This window comes from Elephantulus edwardii, unplaced genomic scaffold (genome assembly GCF_000299155.1).
Source record: "Elephantulus edwardii isolate Elephantulus edwardi_28Jun2011 unplaced genomic scaffold, EleEdw1.0 scaffold00086, whole genome shotgun sequence".
Taxonomy (NCBI): domain Eukaryota; kingdom Metazoa; phylum Chordata; class Mammalia; order Macroscelidea; family Macroscelididae; genus Elephantulus; species Elephantulus edwardii.
In genome coordinates this window covers 8,941,906-8,964,964 of record NW_006399836.1, presented here as the reverse complement: position 1 = coordinate 8,964,964, position 23,059 = coordinate 8,941,906, and the positions used below count along the sequence as shown (strand labels likewise).

Here is a 23,059-nt window from a genome sequence, read left to right as displayed (position 1 = left end):
TTGCATTTAGCCCTGCATTCCGAAGCCCTGGAGCCTGCGGCAGCGTTGAAAACCACTCACTTCATCTATGTTACTCATCACTGAGTTAGTTCCGACCCTATAAGACAGAGAGAGCTCTGTGGCCTAGTTATAAGGAACTGCGCTGCAATCTCCAAGGCTTGCAGGTTCGAACCCGCCAGCTCCTCTGCGGGAAGATAGGCAGTTTCCTCCTGGGCAATTTACGGCCTCTCAAAACTCTCCAGATAGTCAGCTCTGGGTCTGTTCTCTCTCAGTGGCACACAATAACAACAACAACAACAACAAAAGGCAGAGGCGAACTGACTCAAAGAAGCTCTGGTGGAGCAGTGTACAATGTAACATACTGGGCTGCTAACAGAAAGGTCGCCAGTTCAAATCCTTCAGCCAAGCTGAAGGAGAAAGGTGGGCAGTCTCCTCCATCAAGATTTACAGCTTTAGAAACCTGAGAGAGTGTGCTTATGAGTTGGAACTCCTGCAGAAGGCAGGTTTCTGGGTTTTGGTAGAACTAGCCAATAGAATTCTCAAGGCTGTAAATCATTATAGAAGCTAATAGTCACATCCTCCCAGCACAGAGCAGCTGGTGGACTTGAACCGCTGACCTTTCAGTTAGCAGTCACTGCTTCTCCCAAGCTCCTTTCCCTGCATGTGGCCTTTATCATCTTAGCCTCTAATCAGCTCAGATGCAGCGCTGAGCCCACAGGGCCCAGATAGCCAGTTGCTGGCAGATTTGCTAGGGATGCTGGGGGTCCCGCAGATAGCCCAGGGAGGACATGAGTCTGTGTCCCAGGGATGCTGGAAAGCCACCAGATGCTTCAGCTGGAGTTACTCCATGGTGGGACCCAAGGGGGGCTCTGGGAGATTAGGCGCTGGTGTCTTGGGAGGACTTGGGAATGTCAGGTGTTCAGAGCATTTCACAGATGATAAAACAGATGCAAGTACAAACTTAAAGCAAGCCACAGCTGGCCTCCACCAAGTCCTGCCTGGGCCACTCACCCTCTGGGACCGTCCTGGGCATGGCGTTCCAGGCCCCTGACTGCCCTTCACTGCAGACTTTTCATTCCGGCTGCCAGGCTGTGCACACACATCTCTCTCCCCCCACAGGCTGTTCTCACTGCCCAGAAAGTTCTTTTGTCCCTCTCATCCCTCCAGCCCCCATTCAGCCTTCAAGTCATAGATGGTACCCCTATCTGAGAAGTCCTCCCTGAACAGCCACCCTTTCCTGGTGCATTCCTACTGCTGTCCCCCACTCTGGGCAGGGAAATTCTGCCCTCCTCCATCTGGTTACACTGGATTGTCCCATAGAAACAGGAGCTCCCAGAGGGGGATGAGGACGGGAGCTGTGCCTACTTTTATGGGTACTTTGGTTCAGGGTCCTGGCACAGAAGAGGGGCTCGGTCAGCTCAGGGGATGTTAATCAGGGACTATGTGGATACACAGTGCATGCAAGAAGTCAGTGAAAGTTGAGCTGGCTGCTGGGTTTATGATGAGTCATAGATTATGTACTAGGATGGATGGAGGGATGGATGACAGATGGGTAACTGATTAATGGAAGATGAACAGAAGTTACATGGTGGATAAAGGATTGATGTGGATTGCGATGAACAAATGGAGGGATGAGTGTTGGGTGGAATATGATGATCGGAAGTTGTATGGATTAATTAAACGTTGGAAGGATGAGGAGACGGATGATGGATGAGTGGATGGGGAAGGTCACATGGATGCTGGATGTATGGAGGGAGAATGGATGAGCAGTATGATGATGGACGATGGATGTTCGAGAGATGGACAGGTGGATGAATGGACGATCTGGTTGGCTGCTCAAGACTGGCTATTAAATGGATGTTGGCGAGTGGTACATGAAGAGCGGATTAGAATGTAGACAGAGGGACGGACCTGGGCCAAGCTGCTTTCTTTCTTTCTTCTAGTTCCAGCCAGCGGAGCCTGAAGAGTCAGAACCAAGCAGAAGCCAAGACTCACTGAGTGACCAGAAGCAGGCAGACTCGGTAGTTGGGTCATGGGCACGGTGTGTGGGGAGGGGAAGGGTGGCCAGGTTGGAGGCGGGCTGAGTTCCTCCCATGAGCTCGGGGTGGGGGTGGGGGGTCCTCACAGCATCTGTGTCTATGAGAGGGGCCTTGGAGAGGGCTTGGCAGCAGAGTGTCCTGCTTTGGGGTCCGGTGACTGCATGATCCTTGGGGACAGAATCTCAGGGCTTTGCTTCTAACCTGCTGAGCCAGCCTGATAAGGTTCTTCCCACAGTCTCGAACCTTGGCTGTTAAATGACCGTTGGCCCAGCTGGTCTCTGAGGACCCAGTCCTTCCAGTTCTTCAAGGCCAGCTCAGGGCAGGACTTCTAGGAGCCAAGGCCTGAAAGCCTCCAAAAGGGCTGAGGTGGTGCCAGGGCTCGAGCTGCGTGCAGCAGTGGGGTGGGGGGGCCACAGAGGCTGCTCGAGGCCTGGCTGCAGCTGGGCTGCTCTGATTCAGCCCCACCCTCCCCTCGACCTGCCAAACAGACTGTTCTCATCACAGTCTCCTGAGAGGTGAGATCAGAGCTGAGGGCCACAGGAGGCAGGGAAAATCCACCCTGGCCATTTGGGGTTGTTTTCCTTGCCTCCCTATACCCCATGCATCCTCCTGAAACCAGGTGTGATGGGAGAAGAACACCTGTCATGTAACCTGGAGCCCAAGCAGGTCCGTGGACCCCAAGTCCGCTTTACAGGAGGACAAAGGGGCAGGGAAACGGAGCTTCCCAGGCCACACCTCCCACACGCCCAAAGCTCAGGCCTCCAGCCAGCACTCTCTCGGCTTCCTACCAACCACCCTGTTTCCTGGTTCTGCCCTGACCTCTTACTCTGTGGGTCAGTCTTTCCGTCAGTGGAATGGGGAAGGGGCCTGGGACTCTGATCGCTAACATAGCTCCCAGCCCTCGCAGGGCCTCTGGCAACTTTGCGCTTCCTCTTTCTTGGAGATTTCTTCACACTTCCTGGAGCCAGAGGTTTGTGTACAAAGAGGAAACCAGGGGTCCCCTCTGGTTTGCACAGAAACGGGCCTGTGCAACACAGCAACACGGCAACCCTCCTCCCAGGTGACCCCTGCACACAGATGACAACTGCCCCGCTCATTTCTTTGTTCACACCCATGTGCTGTAGCGTCCAGCTCTGTGTGCCTGGCTGTGGGTCAGGGGCAAGTTGAGTGCTGCCATGGAGCCCAGCCTGGGGGGACGGTTACACACTGGGTGGTCAGGCCTGAAGTAGGGGATGTGATGTCACTCTCCCCCAACGCCCTCCCCGCCCTGTGCTACAGGCTTCCACGTTGCCTCCGCATAATCTCTGGATTCCTGTCTCCCCTCAACCTGCTGTGTGACTTGGCTTTAGTTTCTCCCTGGGTGTCTCCAAGAAGGGGTGCATTTTTGGTTCTGCCATGGAGAGTTCTAGGTGGTCTGCGACTTAAGCTGAGGCCACAGATCTAGTGGCCTCTAGGCCAGGCCGTGGCAGAGGACAGCGAGGAAGGCAGATGAGAAAGTCAGGGCTAAGGGGTTCCTGTATGAGCCCTTGGCTGCCAGCGGGAGACGGGCTCACAGTGCCCATGCCTTAGATAGTCCCAGAGTGACCGCAAATCTGTATCTGCACGTTAGAGCTTTAGATCTTTAACTATTCCAGCCCAATTTTGAACCATCTGCAAGCCCCAAACACAGCCCAGTTGTCCACCCTTACCCCACCCCCCATGATTGTGTTTTAACTGTAGGGTGGAGCACAGCCCCCAGGGCTTAAGCTTGAGCCCTGCTGGCCAGCCCAGGGCTGTGTGAGCTAAGGAGCTCTTGACAGCAGGAGGAGAGGAAAGAGTCCAGCCCATGTGCTGGGCAGGACAGGGCAGGGCAGGGCAGGGCAGGGCAGGGCAGGGCAGGGCAAAATGGGCCGGGGAGGCTGCCTCAGGGACGCCTCTACCTCAACAAAGGCACCTGGGGGCCAACACTGGACCCTGTTTAACAGGCAGACAAGAGGCCAGCAGAGGGCAAGGCTGGGAGCCCACTCAAGGGCCGACTGGTGACCTCATGGCGGATGCCCGGGGACCGGCCCACGCTGTTCAATCCGTACCTGCTGTCTTTGGGGGTCCTCAGTTGGCAAAGGGTAGGCTGGCTCCAGGGGGACACGAGGGTCAAGGGGGTAGAGCAGGGGAAGGAAGGGAAGGGGCTGGAGTTAGGTAGAGGAGGGAGCCTGGGCGGGAGGTTGAGAAGAGGGATTGGGGGTGCCTTCGGAAAAGGGAGATGAAAGCTGAGCTCCTAAGGCCCCTCGAGAGAGGGGCTTCCCACTTTGACCGTGAAGTTGGGGATGAGGGGGCGTGGAGATCTTGGGCAACCACCAGCCCCACGGGGGAGGAGCTGTGAGGGGCACTGGGACTGCAAAGCATGTCTCAGACCTGGGCCTGAGCCAGTCTCATAAACATCTGGCGTTACGTAACTGTTGCCTGCCCAGAGTGTGGTAAACACTCGGGCCTCTGGGCCTGGCTTTCCTCTCCGGTGGGGAGGGGTGGCAGCTGCGACTCGCCCCCTCACACCCTCATCACATACTGAGAGTGGCCTCCCAGCCTCGCCCTCTCCAGGGGCCACAGGCTGACTCTTGGGGGGCCAGTCTCATCTCTCAGTGATAGGCCCCCTCTTGACTGAGTGTGGTTGTCTCTGGGTTCAGCAGTAGGCTCAGCCCATTAGGGACAGACAGTATACCCATTTTACAGATAAGACACAGGGAGGTGAGATGCCTTGTCTGAGGACACATGGCTGGGGTGTAAGGGGGCCGGCGAATGAGAGAAGGATGCTCAAAAGAGCTGCTCCAAACTGGAACATCACCATTTGCCTCGTAATTTCCTTATTCTTCCAGAAGTTTAAGGCATGCCAAGAGTGATCAAACAGGGTTATCAGGGCAGGGTGGGACCTGGAAGGCCTAGAGCTGGAATTACCTTATCAGACCAACTAAAGTTCACCACAATGAAGCAGGTCTGGCAAGAGGGGGCAGGTAAGTCCCTGGGTGGAAGGAAAGTGGGAGAAAGGATTCAGGAACCAGGACCGTAGTGTCAGTCAGCAGCACTTATTGACCACTTACTGTGTACCCATTCCATGCACGTCCCATTGCCTTTAATTATCACCACCAGGCCCCTTTCCCTGAGGAGGAAATGAAGCTCAGAGAGGAAAAGTCACTCGTTCCGTGTTCTAGGTCACAGAGGGGAGAAGGGGCACAGCTGAGATTTGACTGTTGCCCTGGCTGATCTCAGAGCTGGGGGCCTTTGGTGTGCCAGCACCCTGAGCTCTCTGAAGCCCTCCCTGCACTCTGAGAACCTCCCATTAGACAGATGTGGCAACTGAGGCTACAGCAACTTTCATATGGAAATGAGGACAATTAGGGACTGAAGATTGGAACTCCTATAGGCTGGGGTGTACAATTAGCCTGATCCCAGGAGCCAGGAAGCCTCACAGTCTTGCTGGTCACACCTTGAGACTGGCTAATCCCAAAGTTTATTGGCTCTGGGCTTTGCTAGTTTAATAATTTACTCCTGGGTCCTTTGAGGCAGTACCTTCTCTGTTGTGCAGGGCTGGCTGTGGCTAAGGAGTCATTCTTTCATTTGTACATTCATTTCTTCAACCATGCTCCAAGGACCCACTGTATGGGCCAGGACCTATATGGACCCGAGGCTTGAGCTGGCCTCAGATATACAGACAAAAAATGCTCCATCCCTGCAACACAGGAACTCATACCTTGAGGGTGAACTTGGACAGGACTAGAGCAGAGCACAGTCATCACTTTAGAGGGGAAATGAACAGATACAGAGAGCCAAAGGGTCAGATGGCAGGGAGCATTACTCAAGAAGCTACTAAGTATGCTGGGGGCACTTCGGCTTCCTTTGGACGGGGACTTGAAGCTGAGGAGGAATTTTCCAGGGAAACAAATATTTGGAGAAAGGGGAGGAGAAGGGAGGGAATGAGGGAGGTAAGGAGAGAGAGAGAGAGTGTGTGTGAGTGTGTCTGTGTGTGTGTGTGTGTGTGTGTGTGTGTGTGTGTGTGTGCAGTGCGAGCGCGCGTGCCGGAAGGGAAGTTTTCCAGACAGGACCGAGAACAGCATGTGGATCTGGCTTATTGGGGACTTCCGGGTCATCCACATTGGGCTTCCCTTTCCCTGTAAAATGCGTGTGTCAGAGGACAGGCAGCCTGGAGGTCAAATTATGGTGGACAAAATGGCAGGTGATGGATTAGCATTGGTTTAGTGAAGGGCCCTGAGCAGGGTAGTCAGGTCCCTGGCTGAGGGTGCGAGCAGGAGAGTCCCAGGGAGAGACACCAGAGAGGTGGCAGATGCTGTCAGGGGCCCGGCCACTGGGCTGCACGGTGGCAGCAGGTGAGGAACTCTGTCCACTCCCTCCCAGAAAGACTTGCCTGAGGAGAAGGTTGGGAAACTTAGCACGAGGTGCCAGGAAGCCAATGTCTAAAGGATGAGGGCTGTCCTTGGCCTTGTTCCTCAAGGTAGTGGGGTGACTCCTGGAAGGGAATGCAGAGAAAGAACTTCAGTTTTCTGGGCCTCCATTTCTTCATCTGTCAATTGGGGACAATAATTATAGTTACATTAGCCATGACTTTTGGGTCAAATTGAGATGACAGAATAACAAAAATGGCAATTATCCCAAGCCTCTCCTTTGCCCTCCCACTCAGCTAATTAGGGATAAAGAGGGTTGTATATGTGTATATGTGAGTGTGGACTTGAATTAACACCTACTCCTCACAGCAACCCCATCAGGTAACAGGATTATCATTATCCCATCATACAGAAGAGGAAGTTGAGGCACAGATGGATTAAGTGAAAGCGGCAGCTTTTGAATCACTGTGTGATTTGAATCCACATGAATTTAATGACGGATTTGAGGGTTGTGGGACCTAGATAATCCAGTCTCTCACAACCGTCACTTCCTCTGTAAAGGGATCGGAACAATCTCTGTTATTCCCAAGTACCCCAACTATTTGAATACGAGAAGCTCTGATGGCTTAGTGGTTAAGAAGCTGAGCTGTAATCCCAAAGGCACATGGTTCAAATCTACCAGCTGCTGTGCTGGAGAGGATGGGTAATCTCCCGTGTGGCTTTACTGCCTCTGAAAACCTTCTTGAGGGTCAGCTATGGGTCGGTTCCGACTCGATAGCACACAAGTAAAAGGCTGGCAGTTCAAACCCACCCGAGAGTGCCTTGTAAGCAAGGCCTGCGACCTGTTCCTGAAAGATCACAGCCATGAAGGAGTTCTCTAGACACCAAGGGTTGGAAGGGACTCTGGCCACCACTCAAGCTGACCTCACTTTGTGAGCGGCTTATGTGTTAGCGATCCCATCTCTTCTTACAGTGTGGCCCTGGACAAATGGCCACATCTGTCTAAACTTCTGTTTTCACTACTAAAACGGGACAAGGGGACCTCCCTCTCGGGTCTGCGATGAGGACGCAATTCGACTGCGCAGGTAGCAAGAGGAACTCTACGAGAGGAATCCAATGAACCAGGGGTTTGCCCAGGTCCGTGCGCACCTGTGGACCCACCGGCCCGTCGGTATGAAGCGGGGAGCGATCCTGGGGCAGCCGCAGGCCACGCCCGGCCCGGCCGCCCCCACCCCGCACCGGCCGGACGGAGTCACCTGCGCGCCGGCCCTTCCTTCCTCCCTGCGCGCCCAGCCCGCCAGAGCCCGCCCCCTACCCTGCCGCTGGCCCCGCCCCATCCACAGGGACCGCCCCCTCTGGGCCACGCCCCTGGCCCTCTGCGCCCTCCCATTGGCCCTGCTGCGGCCCCCGCTGCTGTTTGTCCCGGCTTCCCCGCCGCCCATTGGCTGGCCCGGGTCCTCCCAGGAAGTTTGAAAAAAAAAAAAAAAAGTTTTCTGGGCGGATGGAAGGGGCCGGGGCAGTGCCGGGGAAGGGCAGGGCCGGAGGAGCGGCGGCGGCAGCGGGATTCCCGCGCCGCTGAGCCCGGCCCGAGAGCCCCTTCACCTTCCTGCCTCTGGCCGCCGCCCAGGGGCGCCGCCATGACGGTGAGTGCCCCCCGGGGAGAGTCCCTCCGCGCCCCCGGCTCGAACTGGAGACCGTGGACCCGGGGCTGGACCGAGACAGTCCCCTCCCCACTTTCCGGAGTCAGGGGTAGATCTCGGCCGGAACTCGGGGTGACCCCGAAGCCTGAGGTCGAGCAGACCTGCTTCACCTCCCGTAACCTCTTCCTCTAGCTGCCCGGGCACCAGCAGCCTGGCCACCCCGAGGAGAGGAGAGGACAGTCCGGGGCAGCCTGCCTCACTTTTGCTGGGTCCAGTTCTGGATGGATCTGGGGTGGCCCTTCTGGGATTTCCCCCGAGACTGCCAGGCTTAGGGGCTCCACGGGGTCCTGGCCGGTGGTTGGGCCTGATGTGGCTGGACTCTCGCCTGTGGCTGGGTGGGGCGCTCCCTGGTCACGCTGACCTGAGCCTGGGGAGACAGCCCACCCGCTCTATGGGTGGGGTGGAGAGGAGGGGCTGCCCCCCGCCCAGGAGCCCATTCTCGGACCACTGAAGTGGTGGATACTGTGCCCTCCGTGCTGGCCACTCTGCAGCGCCTGGGTGGGGTGGGGGGATGGCGTGTGCTGGGGAGGCGGGCTGCTTCCCAGGGACTCGGTGGGAGGAATTTGTTTTCTCTTGGGAATGCGCGGTGCCCAAGCTCCATCAGTACCTGTGCCTTTTTGAACCTCACAACTTAAGTCACTCTTGTCCCTATTTCCTAGTGAGACAAACAGGCATGGAGTGAGTTGATCACTTACTGGTCACTTTGAGTTTAATGACGAGGGAAGAGTAGCCCCTTTCATTTGGGGATCAGTCATGTACTTAGACGGGAGGAGCGGGGTTGTTTTTGATGTCAGGCTAGTGGCTTAGCAGTACTGAAAGCCTGGTGGCCTTCCTGGAGGAAGATGACCAAGGTGTACAATATGTATGTTTGTAACCCCTTCTCAAATGAATGGTGTGCTGAGTGGGCTGGACTCCTAGGGGGTGTGGCACCCAGGGCCCCTGACCCCGTGATTGGGATGACCTGATGCTGCCTGGACTTCCTCGGCCTCCACACATCCTGCTCCCTCCCGGTGAGCCCTTCCTGTCATCAGCGGACTTTCTGGCAGGGAGGGTGGGGGCAGGAGCTGAGTCAGTCATGCCCTGGCATCTGTGGGCTCCCTGCTCTGGGGGAGGGTGATTGCCCCGACCATTGGGTGCCTGCCAGGCTCTTTTCGCCAGATGAGGTTCTCCGGTGCTACCTGCCCCCTTCTAACGGAAGAGGAAACTGAGGTGTGGAGAGGTGAAGTAGCATGTCCTGGGTCACACAGCTGGGCCTTGGCTGAGCCAGATTTTGTATCCAAGTCTGGTCCAGCTTTCACTCCCTGGAGAGATAAGAAGTGTACACACTGTTGCCTCTCCAGGATCAGCACATTTTGAGCAAGGAGGAGGCTGCTGGAAGTGGCTTCTAGGGGTGGTGCTGGAGGAGGGGCAGTCATGCCTGCTGGAGAGAGGGGGCTTCTTGGGGGAGGTGTCTTTCACCCATCACCAGGGAGAGCTGTGTGAACAAACACTGGTGGTTGTGTCAGGAGACTGCCTAGAAGAGCTTCCTGGGAAGTAGAGAAGCATCCTGGGTCACGGAGGAAGTGCTTGGGATTTGGTCAGTAGCAAGAGGGAGCCTTGAGAGGTTTTAGAGCAAGGAGGAGTGGGTCAGCATCAAACAACCAACCTTCTGGTTAGTAGTCAAGTGATTAACTGCTTGTACCACCAACAACTCTCCCTCCGTTGCCTTCCTCACACCCTTTCCCTATCACCTGGTCCTGGGACCCTGCCCCTTATCTCTTGGGCTTGGGGATCTCTATGGAACAAAGGTGCTATGCCTGGGTAGCTTCTTAGGCAGGGCTCTGGGTTTGGGGTCATGGTGTTCTCTCCTCTTATGTTCAGTCCTGGCACAGCTTTGTCTCCTGGAGCCTTCCAAGCCACCACCGAGCATCATAGAATACGCTTGTTCACTTGTTGATCATCTGCCTCTCCCTTCGTTCCACCAGGATGGAGGCCCTGGCTCTGTTCACTGCTGAGTCCCCAGTGTTGACCTGTGCCAGATGCTTTTAAAAGTATTTCCGTGCAGAATCCTGAACCCCTTGTCCGTGCCAGATTGGGGTCCAGGGATGATGAACACTGTGTCTCTGACTTTGAGTGGTGCTGTCTCGTAGGCACCAAATCTTAAGAGCCTTATTTAACAGAAGGAAACGTTGCCCGAACCTACAATCACTCACGTGTCCACTCACGTTGGCTCTGTATCGTGGCAAACATGTTAGTCGATCTTCTGACCCCCGACTTTACCTTCTAGGGATTTCTTGATGACACGCTGGCATCAACATAATCAGGGATGTAATAGAGACCCTTCGAAGTGTGTAGGAGGGCACAGCTGGGAGCAGAGTGTGGGTGGTGTGTGCTGGGAATAGGCCTCAGAGGCCACAGTTAAGCTGGGAGTTAAGGCATGAGTAGGAGTTTGGTCATCAGAAGAAGAAACCTAGTATTTCAGGCTGAGAGCACCTGCGTGAGTGAAGGGCCCGAAGGTCCAGGGACCAGAGAAAAGTTTAGGGTGATGTAAACATGGGATCTTCCAAGTAAGAAGGGGCTAGATTGGAAGCAGGTTGAGGCTCTTGTGTGGTCCCATGAACTGTACACTGTCCAGAAGGCATGGGGCTCTCTAGGAGACTTAACCAGCCGTGTACAAAGCTCTGGGTCTTTCTTAGAGGGTCCCGTGGTCAAAGTGTACGTGGGCTGCATCTAAACTCATTTGAGGAGGCTGCATCCATGGGCCAGGCGGGTGTCAGTGCTGACTGGTGGCCAAGGCTGTGAGAGCCACTGAGTAGGTGCTCCTGACAGAAAACAGGATAAACTACAGGTGGAAGGAAGTAGAGGAGCGCCGGATCTGGGGACATTCTGTTGTCAGACTTTCTGATCCAGGGTGCTGCTTTCCCAGGTCCCCAGGGCGGTGTCCCTGCCATTAAGTTATAGGACTGCAGAGGCAGCTGCTCTACTCTCAACCCTGGATTGTCCCGGCCTCTCTGCGGGCAGTGTTTAATCCTGGGGAGACCGAGAGCTGACCCCCACACGTACACATCAGTCCTGGGGAGGCTGGGAGCTGACCCCCACCATGTACACATCAATCTTGGGGAGGCTGGGAGCAGCCCCTACTATTTACACACCAATCTTGGGGAGGCTGGCAGCAGCCCCCACCATGTAAACATCAGTCCTGGGGAGGCTGGAAGCTGACCCCCACCGTGTACACATCAAGCAGCCGGAGCCCTGGTGGTTTAGATCCATGAAGCCATTTCCCACAATGCTCTTGGGAGACCAGCCATCTCCCCAACTGGGGGCCTTCCAGGGGTAGCCTACCTGGCTCCGCGGAGACCTAGGGGTGAGGTAACGACCAGGCCTGTGCCTGAGCCTGGGACTTCTCGAGCTCACAGTCTGGAGGGAGGTGGCCCAGGTGATCAGGGTCTGGACAGTAGCCCTGACTGTGGTTGCTGGTCTGCATTTGTAGCTTGAGACCACCTCGGGTGGGTCACTCCTGGTGGGAGGTGGACGGGGCAGGACAGGACTGGAGCACTGTCCCAGGGGACAGCTCGGAATAGAGCCTGTGTCTCCCCCGTCAGGTGTGCAGGGAGTGGGTGGGATGCAGCCGGGCAGGTGGGCTTTGCTTGCTGAGATTCATCCAGGGAGTGTGGCTGTTGGTGACTCCTTCCTCCACCTGAGGAGGCGGAGGGGAGTGGGACTCCTGGGTGGAGGGCGGGCCAGGGTAGGTGGCCAGGTCAGGTGGCTCTGGTTTCCAGCTGCTGCTGTACCACCCATCCCACAAGCCACTGCCACCAGCCTCCCGCAACCAGACACCTTGGCCTGGGGAGGCTGCGATGCAGGCGCTGATAGGTGGGCTCAAAGCCATAGCAACAGGTGGCTGCCTCTTCACTGTCGCCGGCCTGGCCTGCCTGCTCCGCTCCCTGCCAGCGGCCAGGCGCCCAGACTCCACAGAGGGACCAGTACCAAAGAGAGAGACACCCCCCAGGGGGCAGGGAGGGTCTGGTGGCTGGCACGTCTAGATGGGCAGGGCCGGGGAGATGCTGGGATGAGCAGCACCTTCACCTAGGGTCCCTGACCAGCCCTGACTTTGGGGGTGTTTGGAGGTGTGCTCCTGAGCTCAGTGGAGTATGCTGAAGCTGGGAGCTCCCAGGTCCCGGGGCCGCCTCCCCCTGGGCAGCACCAGGCAGGTAGGGTTTACCAGGATTGATGTCCATCGCCTGGCCCTCCCAGAAAGCTAGAGAGGACTCAAGAGACTGGGCCCAGCCTGGGATTGGCCCTGCCCTCAGGGTCCCCAGGAGAGGAGGGGCAGGGTGGGGTGCGAGACCACAGGAGGATTGCAGGATAGGGGTGGGCAGGCACCTTCAGGGTCCCCAGAAGAGGAGGGATGGTCAGGAAGCCCTGCCGGGACCACAGGACTATTACGGGATGGGGGTGGGCAGAGGACTTCAGGCACCTCCCTGGGCCTTGTCAGGGACACACTCGGCGCTGGGGTGGGGTGTCTGTAAGCTCTGTCTATTCCTGGGGGAGGAAGCAAGCTGGTGGGAGGGTGCAGGGACATCTGCAGTTCCCCAGCCACCGTGACTCTGAGAATGTTGAACAGGAGGCCCAGGGGCTGAGGCCGCCTTGGTGGGCAAGGGGACCACCTGCAGCTGGGAGTCCAGGGCCCTCAGCCTCCCGCTGGCTCCCAGGACCCTTGGGGGTGGTGTAGAAAGGGTGCAGGCTGCCCCACTGCCCATCTCAGCGCCCCACCCCAGATCTGACCCATCAGTCTCCTCTCCCCACAGCCCGATCTGCTCAACTTCAAGAAGGGATGGATGTCCATCTTGGACGAGCCTGGAGAGGTAGGTGGGCCACCGAGGGAGGAGGCGGGGGTTGGCTGGGTGTGACTATCCTGAAGGGGCCTGTCCTGCCTTCCGGGGACCCTGGCATCTGGGGACCTCAGAGGCGAGGTGGGGGCCACTGGAGATGGAACATGTCTCTGTTGAGTGGGGAGAAGGCCTTGGGCTTCAGAAGCTGAAGGGAGGGAGACAGTCTTAGTACCCCTACTGCACAGGGCGGAGGCCTCCTGTTCCTTTCTTCCTGCCTTCGCCTTCTCACCCAGAGCCCGTGGGCCCCACTCCTTGACTTGGCATTGAGGGTCTAGGATCAGTGGCTCACAGAGGTCATCTGGGTTGGTCTCACAATTTAAAGAAGCCAAGGCCACAGGAGGTCATGGGGCAGGGCACGGGGAGACACTTGGAGTTGGCTGCAATCCCAAAGGCATGAGGTTCAAATCCACCAGCTGTTCTGCGGGAAAAGGATGGGCAGTCTCCTCCCATGTGATTTACTGCCCCTGAAAACCCTCTAGAGGGTCAGCTGTGGGTTGTTTCCAGCTCAGTGATCTGTAACATCACAAGGCCACAGGAGGTCATGGGGCAGAGGAAATGGGCTTTGCCCACCCAGCCGGGGCCCCTCCCATGATGCTTTGCTAGGAGAGCCAATTTCCTGGGCCTGCACTCTTTGTCCCTTCAGGCTTTCATCCTCCCTGGGTCTCCCCCAGCTGCCCAACCTCTCTGGCCCTCAATAGGCTCCCAGAGACCCAGCCAGGGAGCTGCCCAGCTGGATGGACGTAGGGCATAGGTTCTCACCACAAACCCTCTTTACATCAGTGGCCACATCTGTGAAATGGAATAGTAAGGAATAAGGGATAGTACTGGCTCCTTCCAGGGTGGGTGAGAGTCATGTAGAGGGTTCTGGGGCCTTGGAGGGACTCGGGCAGCGATTCTTGTAACTTGTGTGTCCTGAAGAGCAGAGAGGAAAGTGGCCGTTTCACCAGCTCTGCCCTTTCAGCTGCCTGGCTGGAGCTCAGGAGCTGGGGCCAGTGCTGGCCGCTTGCCCTCCTAGCCTGAACGGGGAGACTGCCCGGCCCTGCCCTGTATGTGCCTGGGGCGCTGGGTCTGCGTGCAGCCCGCATGCCGGGAAGGGCACAGTGCCAGCGGGAACCTCATTGTGTTTCCTACCCACGTTCGGTTCCTCCATGCCCGCCTGCCTGCCGCCCGCCTGCCCAGCTCTGGTGGCGGCTTGCCAGGCTCACACAAGGCCTGGTGCCCTGCCAGCGACCCTCTCCCAGCCTCCCCACCCAGGGTCCCCGGAGGGCAGAGGGCTCTCGGGCTCCACCCAGTGCTGACCATTACTCATCTGCTGTCACAGCCTTTTGGAATGTCCGAGCTGGAAGGGGGTGTTGAGCCAGCCCAGCCCCTCAGTACAAAGGCAGGAGATGGCCTGCAGCTTTGAGTGTCCCAGGCCTCGAAGCTCAGGCCTTGAGCCCCACAGAAGTCAGAGATGCAGCCGGGGAACACAAAAAAAGTGCATTGATCCAGGACCTGCCCTCGATGGAGGGCCACCTGGGGTGAGGTGGCTCTGAATCTGCGCCAGGAGAGGCATATGAGGAAGGTTAGGTACTTCTCATCTCTCAAAAAAACTGGAGTCCTTCTTAGTCGCCCTCTCTGCACATCAGAAGGCAGACGCGCAGAGAGGTCAAGACACTTACTGAAAGCTACACGGCTGGCAAGGGATAAAGCATCTTGTTCCCCAGTTCTAGATGCCACATCCCTGGTCCTTAGGGGAGGCGACACAGGAAGACATAGAGTTTGTCCTCGCCCATCCTTGAAAACATGACTTGTTGAGGAAAGGCGACAGTGAAACAGCAGCCTGTGTAGGCAGGGCTTGGTGGTGCCTACGAAGCTCTGGGGACTGGAGACCGTGGGACTGGAGGCCGCGTGGCAGAGGAGGGGCCTGGCTGGCATTCTGATAGAATGACTTGAGGCGCAGAGGCGGGCTGAGCTTGGCACACTTAGCAGCGGGTAGTTCTTCATCCCCCAACCCCGCAAACATCCTCTGCCCTCCTGAACCTGGGCTGGAGCGCTGAGGCCCTGCTGAGAGGGATCAGATCAGCCCAGGGATCGAGGCCTCATGGGTTTCATTCCCTGATGTCCTCAACCTGGTGCCCTCTGGAGGCCTCATGTGTGTGCGCACATGTGTATCTCTGCATGTGTCTGTGTGTGTGAGTACACGTGCACCACCACATCAGAATGCAGTGCATATACACAGAAGTACAGGCCAGGGCATTCCCATGGCTTGAGCCTGCGTGGAAACCAGCAATGCCCAGATGGAGAAGTAGTGTTCAGACACCTCCCCAGCCCCAGCCCCTTCCAGTCCTACTCTGGGGGCATTGGTCCACAGAGGTCATCGCAGGACACATGGACATGCAAAGCTCTGGTCTCACTTGGGCCCTGACATGCTCAGATCCTTACTGTCCCTCCCTGGTCTGCACGGAGATGGGCTTCACGTGTCAGCTTCTCGAGAATCATGGTGGAAGGCTCTGGATGGGGGTGGGAGTGTCAGCAGTTCAGAAGAGAAGTGAGCCCATTTCACAGATGCTGACCTGGAGTGGCTGCCTTGGCCTCAGGTTGGGCAACTAGGAAGTGGAGTGGCCAGGCTCCCAAATCTGCATTCTGAGCTGCATCCACCCACCCAGCCATGGACTGATGAGGGTACTGGGCCCCGACTGAGCTGAGTGATGGACTGCCCAGACCAGGACGATTGTAGAATTACATGGGGACACACACCACCATCCCCCCTCCACCCCCCACAGCCTCCCTGCGCTCGCTCACCACCACCTCTCTCCACAGTGGAAGAAGCACTGGTTTGTGCTGACGGATTCGAGCCTCAAGTATTACAGGGACTCCACCGCTGAGGAGGTGAGGCAGCTGCTGGGGACCCCTTTCCCTGCCAGGCGCCACTGGCCTTCAGGAAGGGGTGGGGTCGGCAGAGGGGACCTCCTGTGTGAACAGCCTTGACCTCCCACCCCCAGGCGGATGAGCTGGACGGTGAGATTGACCTGCGCTCCTGCACTGACGTCACGGAGTACGCGGTGCAGCGCAACTATGGCTTCCAGATCCACGTGAGGCCTTGGGTGGGGCTTGGGGGGTCTGGGCCGCCTGCTGAGGGTCCCTGGAGGAGGTGATGAAGGTGGCCGGCCACCAGAGTGTGGTTCCTGTCACTCATTGTCAGGAACCCTGGTGCCCACATTTAGCATGGCTAGGATGCCCTGGGCACGGATGGCCAGCCATCCTATTAGAACCAGCAGCACTGCATTTGGGCCACCTCTTCCATCTGGTCTGGAAGGTGGGGTGTAGCATCCTCTGCTCAGCTCCAGGCCCAGGACCATAGCTGACACACTCCTGGCGAGAGGGGGTAAGGGAGTGATGGGCCACATGGTAGTCACTCACGGGCTGGCCTTACAGACCAAAGACGCCGTCTACACCTTGTCAGCCATGACCTCGGGCATCCGACGGAACTGGATTGAAGCTCTGAGGAAGACTGTGCGGCCAACTTCAGCCCCAGATGTTACCAAGTACGTGCCAGGGACCGCTGTTTTCCCTCCATCTCTGAGTGGGGTCTGGGTGCCCACTTGTGGGCCCCGTGACTGTCTTCTGGGCCTCAGTTTCTCTGTCAGTAAGATGGGTGAAAGATGCTCAGCATTCTTCGCAGTCGTCCAGAAATCCACAGGCGGTTTGAAATCTGACCTCCCACATCCTGAGAGAGTGAGGAGGGGTTCACCTCTGCCCGTGTCTCTCTGAGCGCAGGGAGCCCACTCCCTGGGAGGCTACCATGGATGGTGGAGGGCACAGCAGGGGTGAGCGACCTGGTGGCTGAGCCCCCGCCTGGTACAGAATATACTCACGCACGGTGGCCTTGGGCTCGTGTCTGCTGGGCACAGAGCATGGGCTTGAAGGGGGCTGAGCTCGGCCCCCTGCCAGGCTCCACCCTGGCTGTCCGTCCAGCCTCTGCTCCATGACTCTCCTGTCTGAGTTTCAGATTTCTCATCTGTGGGAGTGTTGTGTCTGCTTACCAGGAGGATGTGTTTGAAGAACTTTTATACATAACACAGGCAGCTGGATGCTTTGAAAACCAAAGCAAACGGGTGCCATCACGTCCCTTCTGATTCCTGGAGACCCTGTGTGTGGCCGGGTGGAACCGGGTTCTGCAGAGTTTTCAGATGGTTGGTCCTTTAAGAAGTGTTTTAGATTGCCAGGCCCTTCTTCCTAGAGGCCTTTGAGCGAGCTATCGGCCATTTGGTTAGCAGTGAGCACATGAATCGTCTCACAACTGCAGGCTCGGGTGGTGTGGTATCGTCCACTGCCAATTGCACCGCTAAACCACAGGTTACTCAGCTCCGGTGGCTCAGCTCGACCACCAGCTCTTCAGGAGAAAGATGCATAGTCTCCACCCGTTGTGTTTTCACCTCAGAGACCCGATGAAGGGTGCTGTGAGTTGGAACCGACTCAGTGGCAGTGCCTTGGGTTTGAGAGGCTCCACTGCTATAACAAAGCCCCCCAAGCACAGTACCTCAAACAGGACAGTTCTCTTTGGAACAGTCCAGAAGCGTGCACTTCAGACCTGCTAGGGCGCCTCTGTGACCGGCCCTGGGCCAGCGCGATTGTCCAGGCTCGCATGGGGTCTCAGCACTGGGCCAAGGTCCAGGCCCGCATGGGGTCTCAGCCAGAAGTGGGCACACTCCCTCTCACACCCCGTGGGGTGGAACTCAGTCATGTAGCCACACATCCCTGGAAAGGACACATGGAGGTGCTGTCTCTACCTGCTCAAGGTTGTTGAAAGTCTGTGCTCTCTGCGTCCCCCAACTGATATTTTCTCCTCCTCAGTAGTGTCCCTGTGTGTTTCCCTTGCCTCACTTTTAAAGAGCAAATCTTGCTTTTAATAAGAAGTAAGACTGACGTGGCATTGACCTCTGCAGTGTCAGCCTCTCGGCTCCTGGCAGCTCCTGCCCTCACTTAGCTGTTCTTCATGTCTGTGCTGTAGGAGTAATTGCTGCATATTTCAGATGTGGTAACTGAGGCCCAGAGCAGGGAGCTGTGTGTCATGGACCCTCTGCTGATGAGTGCTAGAGCTGGGATAGTTACCAGGGTCTGTTAACAAGGATACTCGAGTGTTGGACTTCAGATTTGGGCGACTTCTTGCGCTGGTATCTGCTCCCAGGCCCTGGCCTGGGGCCTGGTGACACCCCGGAGACACTCACTGTGGGTCTGCTGGTGCCCTAGGCTGTCGGACTGCAATAAGGAGAACGCGCTGCACGCCCATGGCTCCCACAAGGGCTCACTGAAGGCGGGAGAGCAGCGGCCGGGCTCCGAGATCATCACCCGGAGCAGCTCGCGGAAGGCCGACGGGCAGCGGCAGGACTATGTGGAGCTGTCACCCCTGACCCAGGGCTTCCCGCAGCGGGCCCGCCCTTCGGCCCGCACCTCAGACCGCGCGGCCAAGCAGGAGGAGCTGGAGCGGGACCTGGCCCAGCGCTCCGAGGAACGGCGCAAGTGGTTCGAGGCCACGGACAGCAGGGCTGCGGAGACGCCGGCTGGCGAGGGGCCTCGCCGAGGCCTGGGCGCCCCGCTGACCGAGGACCAGCAGAGCCGGCTCAGCGAGGAGATCGAGAAGAAGTGGCAGGAGCTGGAGAAACTGCCCCTGCGGGAGGACAAGCGGGTGCCACTGGCCGCTCTACTCAACCACAGCCGTGGTGAGCGCAAGGGGCCTTCCACCGACCACCACGAAGCTCTGGAGAAGGAGGTAGGCGCCACAGCTGGCCTTTCTGGGGGCTCCTGTACCCGCTAACCTCCCTCCAGTCCTTGAGTTAGCATTGTGACATGCATTTGGCAAGCCTACAATGATGGGGGCTCACTTCTGCTTCAGTCTGGCACCTCAGCCTCTTTCCGAGTTGGGATCTTCCTCCCTGCGTGGACCCTGGGTGTTTATATCATGGTTCTGCTCTCAGCAGATGCAGGACCTAGGTTCTCTCTATATGCGTCAGCCCACACAGTCCTCAGCAGTCCTCTAAGAGTGGGCCTTACTACAGTTCCATTTCTGGGGAAACTGAGGCGCAGAGATGTTGTCCCTGCCACCCCTGTCATGTGACCACGGTGCCCTGCTCCCAGCCATGTCCAGGAAACGGCTGAGAGGCCCATTTTCCTGTGTCTCCACTCCCCTTCTCAGCCTCAGTGACCTCCCCTCTTCTCCTGGCAGGTCCAATGTCTTCGTGCCCAGCTGGAGGCTTGTCGACTCCGAGGGGAGACTGCTCCCGATGCACCCAAGTCCCAGGAGGATGGCCACATCCCCCCTGGGTACATCTCTCAGGTGAGGCTGAGGTACTGCTTTGGATGATGGGGACAGGCGCCTGGTCGCTGTGTCAACAAAGACCAGCTAACATTATAGGAGCATTTCCTACGCGTCCCGCCGGGGCGAGGCATTTGACACGTGTACCGTCTCGTTTCATTTCCCCACAGTGATAAAAATCAGTCTCAGTGGGCGTGATCCCTGTGCCCCTCTGACAAACCAGGCCACTGAGCTGTGAGGGGTCACTTGACTTGCCCAAGGTCATCCAGCCTGCAGGTGTTAGAGGTGGACTTTGAGCTCAGATCTGCCAGCTGCAGACCCCACGTGTGAGCCCCTGTGTGATACTGTGCTTGGTGAATTCCTCCTGTTCCCCTGCACCATCCTGGGGACGTGGGAGTCCAGAAGAGGATGGATGGCCTCACATAGGGTGGTCTAGGGGACATAGGAGCCTCCCATGGCCCTTGGGGGCATGTGGTCTGCCTAGGACAGTGGTTCTCAACCGAGGCAGTTTGGCTCATCTGGAGACATTTGGCCGTGTCTAAAGAGAATGTAAGGGAGTGCTTTTGACATTGCGTAGATAAATACCCGCCATGCTCAGGTGAGCCTTGATCAGCAGAGAATTGCCTGCCCAGATACTGTCAGTGGTGCCAAGGTTGAGGAGCCCTGGCCTAGGTGTTAGCCTTAAGTCAGTGGTGTGTGGCAAGTGGTTACCAACCGGCTCTCCAGAAAGAGGGAGAGTGTGTGTATGTGTGTGTCTCAGTGTGTCATAAATTATTTTTTATCTATATGGGATTTCAGTACATAACTTACAAGTGAAAATGCATTTTAATGCTTGTCATTGCAAATTCCATATAGAGAATGAATCCTTTAAGAGTGCTTTCATTGATTTTTACCAAACTCTTGTTACCTGGACTCACACCCCAGAAACCAACTGGTGGCTGAGGAGAGTTCTAATGTAAGTGTTGGTAGACATTTTCATTTCTTTTCACGAGTGAGACCAGAAGTCCTAAATCAGAACTTGACTCAGTCAGAATCTCAAGCGACTCCTCTGCCCAGTTGGATCGTTTTCTACTGAGAATGTTGAAGACATTTCTCAATTTCTTGTCTTCTTTACGATGGAACTGTTACAGGCATGACCAGCTTTAAGTATAATGTGTATTATTTGCCTTTTTTTATCCCTTACCTAAGTCTCAACAATATACAAGAAATCAAGCCTTGAGTTGTAACATTTACCCATTTCCACGGTGTAAAAACGTCCACTGTGGCTGATGTCATGCTCCCGCCGCGAAGCCCATGAACGTGGATTTGGGACGAGATTTACACGCCTTAACAGTGTTTCCTTCATCGTTCAGATCTGCTAGGTGGAAGTACCCTCAAGAGCACGGATAATAAATGCTAGTGAAATGATCAGGAAGTGACGAGTTTTGACTGTTACCTTTGTTTTTTTAGATAATGGACTTAATTGCAAGTTTATATGCGTAATTTTAATAATGACTTTGCTTAATAACCAGTGCACCGAATCCCTGAAAATTTGATCCCCTGCTATTTCCAATCAGTACAGTGTAGCCTGAGGAAGAAATGCATGCTGGGACTCCAGGCCTTGGACTGGAAGAGGGTTGGAGAGAATCCAGGGCGGCTGGTGACTGCTCAGGAGGGCTTCCTGGGGGACTGTGCTGGGTTCTGGGGCGGAGGTGGGGGGCCATCCAAGGTCCATCCCTGGTTGAGCTCTCTTGGTCATGACATTCTCCTTCATAGACCTGGTACGATGGCCAGAGGAGGGGTGTGGGAGGGTGTCTGGAGGGAGGAACGTGTCACCAGACTGTGGGGAGGCAGAAGGGGACACACAAGGACCCTGAGGTTGGGGCTGCTGTGCGGGGGGCAGGAGGCCATCTGGGGGCTGAGAGGTTGCTGTGTCAGCCTCAGCTGCTATGTCAGCCTCAGTTCAGCTGAGGGGGCACCAAAGGCAAGGGGAGTGGAGGTAGAGGGCTGAACTGGGGGTCCCCTGGACACTGAAGTGAGGAAGGAAGGAGTTGGACGGGGCATCTCCAGGTAGGCAGACTCCACGTCGGAGACTTTACACTGCCCCGTGGGACTTTTAGAAACCCCAGGGAGGCTGTCTTGCAGGGTCTGCGCTCACTCACACCTGTAATCCCAGCAGCTCCTTCTTTGGCCGTTTTATTGTTAGAACCTACGCTCACTTCCATTTGGTAAAGACTTTCTGCCGCTGACATGAAGTTTGAAAAGCTCTGCTCTGCTCCTCTGCTTGCAGATGGGGAGGCTGAGCAGGAGGGAGAGGGCAGGGCTGTGTCTGGAACGCAGGCTTCTGGCCCAGGGGCCCCTTTGTGTCCTGTTAGGTTGTGGGGGTCAGGGGGAGGTGGGGGAATTGGAGAGCAGGAGGTAGAATGAGGATGAGTCGTCTGGAAGTAGAGAGCAGATGGCCGAGAGGTGGAAGGTTCCAGAGAAGAGGAGTTGAGTCAGGCCCAGGGGGAGGCAGCAGAAGTTCAGAGCTCAGTGGGGAAGGCGGCAGGCAGCAGGAGGGAGCCCTAGCCTGGCATCTGGGCTGGGTGGGTGCCTCGTTTACGGAACTGGGGTCTGCCACCACACGGGGAAGCAGTTGTAGGGTCTGGGGCTTTAGTGCTTCCTCTGAAGGGGAGCTTAACACGCACCTATGGGGTGAGAGGAGCTGAACAGTTCTCTATCCAGCTTGGTTCCCAGCTGGTGTCTGGGCACCTCAGCCGCTTGGAAGGGTAGTTGAGAGAGCCTTCTAGAATCCCCTTCTCGTGAGCCCTTCCCACCTCCTGACCTCAGCCTCAGAAAGACGCCCAGAGCTACACTGTCTGCCTGCCTGGCTGGCCTTTTAAGAACACCCCCCACCCTCCACCCTGCTCTGAGTCAAGGATAGTGACACCTTGGGCAGGTGACCTCCACAGGTGGGCACTGGCTTTTCCTGTCTGGGTGGGACTGAGGGAGGCACTTGTTCAGGTTCGCTTGATGGTAGACCAGGATCAGGACCCAGGCTGGAATCCCAGAGTTCCATTCTCTTGACCTCACACAACATGTCAGAGTGCAGAGACCCAGGACAGCCCCCCATGGAGCCTTGCCCTCAGGGCCCTGGCCTGCTGTAGCCCCCAGGGGCTGTCTTCTAGAGATGTAGCTGCTAGGAGGTGAGGGGTGGGGAGCAGTTAGGTATGCACCCTACAGTGTAGGAGAAAATACCTGCTCTTAAGAGGGACTTCATGCACCTCACTTCCTTTACTCTGCACTCATTTAGTAGTGGGTTGGTTTTCTTTTTTCTTTGAGTGGTTTTAAATAGGGGTTTGGTTTTGCTTTTTAAGAAGAAAGTTTATTAAAAAAATAATTTAAGCAAATCAAGGAGTTTGCCATTCATCCAATTAACTTCTCACACCTGCACTTGGTCCTCTGGGTGGCCATCTCCATATCAGTCCCCCGTGACAGACACCACAAACAGAGCTGCTCAGCTGGCCACATGCTGCGGGGTAGATGCCTGATGGGACTGTCGCACCACCGCAGGACTGCCACCTTCCCGGCCTTCCCGCAGGCTCTGGGACAGGTCATTTCCTTGGCCCCCCTCACATCTGGGGGCCGCTGCGTACCAGGCCCAGGGCCTATCCCTCTGTCTTCAAAGCTGGCAAAGGAGAGTTGAGGCCTACTCACCTCACGCTAAACTTTCTCCTCCGTGGCCACACTCGCGTGACTTTTTCCTGACTCCCCCTTCCACATTTAATTCTTTTTTTTTTAAATTTTATTTTATTAATTTTAATGA

The 23,059-nt window shown here is 56.5% G+C and overlaps 1 protein-coding gene across 1 annotated transcript in view; it reads left to right on the top strand.

The window, feature by feature from the left end:
• TRIOBP (TRIO and F-actin binding protein) overlaps window positions 1–23,059 on the top strand; it is a 76,762-nt gene that overhangs the window by 43,526 nt on the left and 10,177 nt on the right. The window contains exons 13-20 of the mRNA XM_006890217.1: window positions 1,944–2,021; window positions 4,004–4,141; window positions 12,897–12,953; window positions 15,783–15,851; window positions 15,965–16,054; window positions 16,398–16,507; window positions 18,213–18,732; window positions 19,186–19,296. Coding sequence (XP_006890279.1) covers window positions 1,944–2,021; window positions 4,004–4,141; window positions 12,897–12,953; window positions 15,783–15,851; window positions 15,965–16,054; window positions 16,398–16,507; window positions 18,213–18,732; window positions 19,186–19,296 — 1,173 coding nt within the window. The remainder of the gene's footprint in view (window positions 1–1,943; window positions 2,022–4,003; window positions 4,142–12,896; window positions 12,954–15,782; window positions 15,852–15,964; window positions 16,055–16,397; window positions 16,508–18,212; window positions 18,733–19,185; window positions 19,297–23,059) is intronic.